Source organism: Salarias fasciatus, chromosome 22 (genome assembly GCF_902148845.1).
Source record: "Salarias fasciatus chromosome 22, fSalaFa1.1, whole genome shotgun sequence".
Classification (NCBI taxonomy): Eukaryota; Metazoa; Chordata; class Actinopteri; order Blenniiformes; family Blenniidae; genus Salarias; species Salarias fasciatus.
Window position 1 is genome coordinate 30393963 of NC_043765.1, and position 2342 is coordinate 30396304.

Below are 2342 nucleotides of genomic sequence, written 5' to 3' on the forward strand. Positions count from 1 at the left end.
CCTGGTCCAGTCTGGCTGATCAGAGGGATTTTAGGTTCTGTTGTGGATGGAACCGGTTCTTACTGAGCTCTGTGGTGTGTGTGTGAGTGTGTGTGTGTGTGTGTGTGTGTGTGTGTGTGTGTGTAGGCTGGTTCTTCCTCCTCGGCGCTCTGACATCACTGGAGTTTCCCCTTCAGGAGGACTGACTTTAAAGAGCGTCTTCCTCCAGCAGCGGCCAGTCTCCGTCACCGCCAGCTGCTCAGCGCTTCACCTCCAGCAGCTTCACCTCCAGCAGCTCCGTCTCCAGCAGCTCCGTCTCCAGCAGCTCCGTCTAAAGCAGCTCCGTCTCCACTTCATCGCGATGGAAGACCCGGTGAAGGTGTGTGTGGAGGATCCGGGCCGGGCGGCGGCCGCCAGCGGGGGGCGCTCCAGACTTCCTGCAGCCCTGCTGCTCTGCGCTGTGGGCCTGGCTGCTGCTCTGCTGCTCTACACAGCTCGCTCCACGGTCAGTGTGTGGTGTGTGTGTGTGTGTGTGTGTGTGTTTGTGTGTGTGTGTGTGTGTGTGTGTGTGTGTGTGTGTGTGTGTGTGTCCAGCCTGTCTCTAACCTGTGTGTCTCGTCCACAGGGCCCGGCAGCAGCGGGGGACGAGCTGGGTGAGTTGCTGTTCCTCAGTGAGACGTCCTGTCCAGCAGAGACTGGAGGTCTGAACCGTCTGTCTTCTCTCGTCCTCAGCAGGTCTTCGTCATGCGCTGAGACAGGGTCCTCGCCTCCGAGCCGCCATCCACCTCCACGGTAAGGGTCCGGGGCCGAGGGCAGCTCCAGAGCCACACTCCGCACTGCCGTCCTCACGTCCCGCCGTCCTCACGTCCCGCCGTCCTCACGTCTCGCCTGTCATCCTTGCAGGACTTCATAACTCCAGCCTGAAGACGTCGGTGCAGTGGATGGACCAGGTGGGCCAGTCCCACGCTCAGGGCGGTCTGCGCCTGGAAGACAACCAGATCGTCATCCCCAGCGCCGGCCTCTACTTCGTGTACAGCCAGGCGTCCTTCGCCGTGCGCTGCGGCGGCGACGACCCGGAGGACGTGTCCCTGGTCCACCTCAGCCACACGGTCAAGCGCTGGTCCGACTCCTGGGCCAGCGAGCGGACGGACGAGTCCTACCACACCATCCTGCACTCCACCAGGACGGCCTGCCAGCAGGGGGCGCCCCGGCCCGACGGGTTCTGGTACTCCGCCGTCTACATGGGAGCCGTGTTCAGCCTGAGGGGCGGGGACCGCCTGAGCACCGCCGTGGGCGAGGACATGCTGGACAAGCTGGAGGACGAGGACGGCAAGACGTACTTCGGTGTGTTTGCCTTGTGATGAGCTGCAGGTGTGTGTGGAGCTGCGGTGTCACTACAGACCCCCAGGATGCCCCCCAGGACAGCTCTACCCCCCGGGACGCCCCCCAGGACGCCCCCCAGGACAGCTCTGCCCCCCAGGACAGCTCTACCCCCCGGGACGCCCCCCAGGACGCCCCCCAGGACAGCTCTACCCCCCGGGACGCCCCCCAGGATGCCCCCCAGGACAGCTCTACCCCCCGGGACACCCCCCAGGACAGCTCTACCACCCCAGGACGACTCCACCCCCCCCAAGAAGCCTCTGGGGAATCTAACTACTGACCGCAGGGTGACTGGACGTGTGCACATCAGGCCCTTTATTTATTTATTTATTTATTTATTTGTTTGTTTGTTTGTTTACTTATTTATTTATTTATTTATTTATTGAACACTGTACTGTATTTTTATATTTATATATTTATTTTGATATTTCTGTATTCATTTCTCTTGGAGAAATCTGACATGTTTGTACTGCTGATTATTTATTAAATGAATAATTTTATACATTCAGGGTTCTGCTGGTTCTCACTTCTCCACTGACCTTTAGGCTTAGGCTAGGCTAGGTTAGGTTAGGTTAAGTTAGTTTAGGTTAGGTTAGGTTAGATTAGGTTAGGTTAGGTTAGGTTAAGTTAGTTTAGGTTAGGTTAATTTAGGTTAGGCTAGGTGTAGGTAAGGTTAAGTTAGGTTAGGTTAGGTTAGGTTAGGTTAAGTTTAGGTTTGGTTAGGTTAAGTTAGAGTAAGGTCAGGTTAGCGTAGTTTAGGTTAAGTTAGGTTAGGTTAGATTTAGGTTCGGTTTAGATTATGGGTTATTAATTTATTTCTGATGGTTCAGGTTAAGGTTAGGGGTCAGGAAATGCATTATGTCAATGAATGTCCTCACAACTATTGAAGTACAACTGTGTGTGTGTGTGTGTGTGTGTGTGTGTGTGTGTGTGTGTGTGTGTGTGTGTGTGTGTGTGTGTGTGTGTGTGTGTGTGTGTGAGTT

General features: G+C 55.6%; 1 protein-coding gene across 1 annotated transcript; it reads left to right on the forward strand.

Annotated features, from left to right (window-relative positions):
- The first annotated feature begins 233 nt into the window (after positions 1-233).
- On the forward strand, positions 234-1400 carry LOC115409052 (tumor necrosis factor-like). Its single transcript, XM_030120022.1, has 4 exons — positions 234-484; positions 605-632; positions 712-771; positions 883-1400. The coding sequence occupies exons 1-4, from the start codon at positions 341-343 to the stop codon at positions 1338-1340; spliced, it is 690 nt and encodes a 229-aa protein (XP_029975882.1). The 5' UTR covers positions 234-340; the 3' UTR covers positions 1341-1400.
- The last annotated feature ends 942 nt before the right edge of the window (positions 1401-2342 follow it).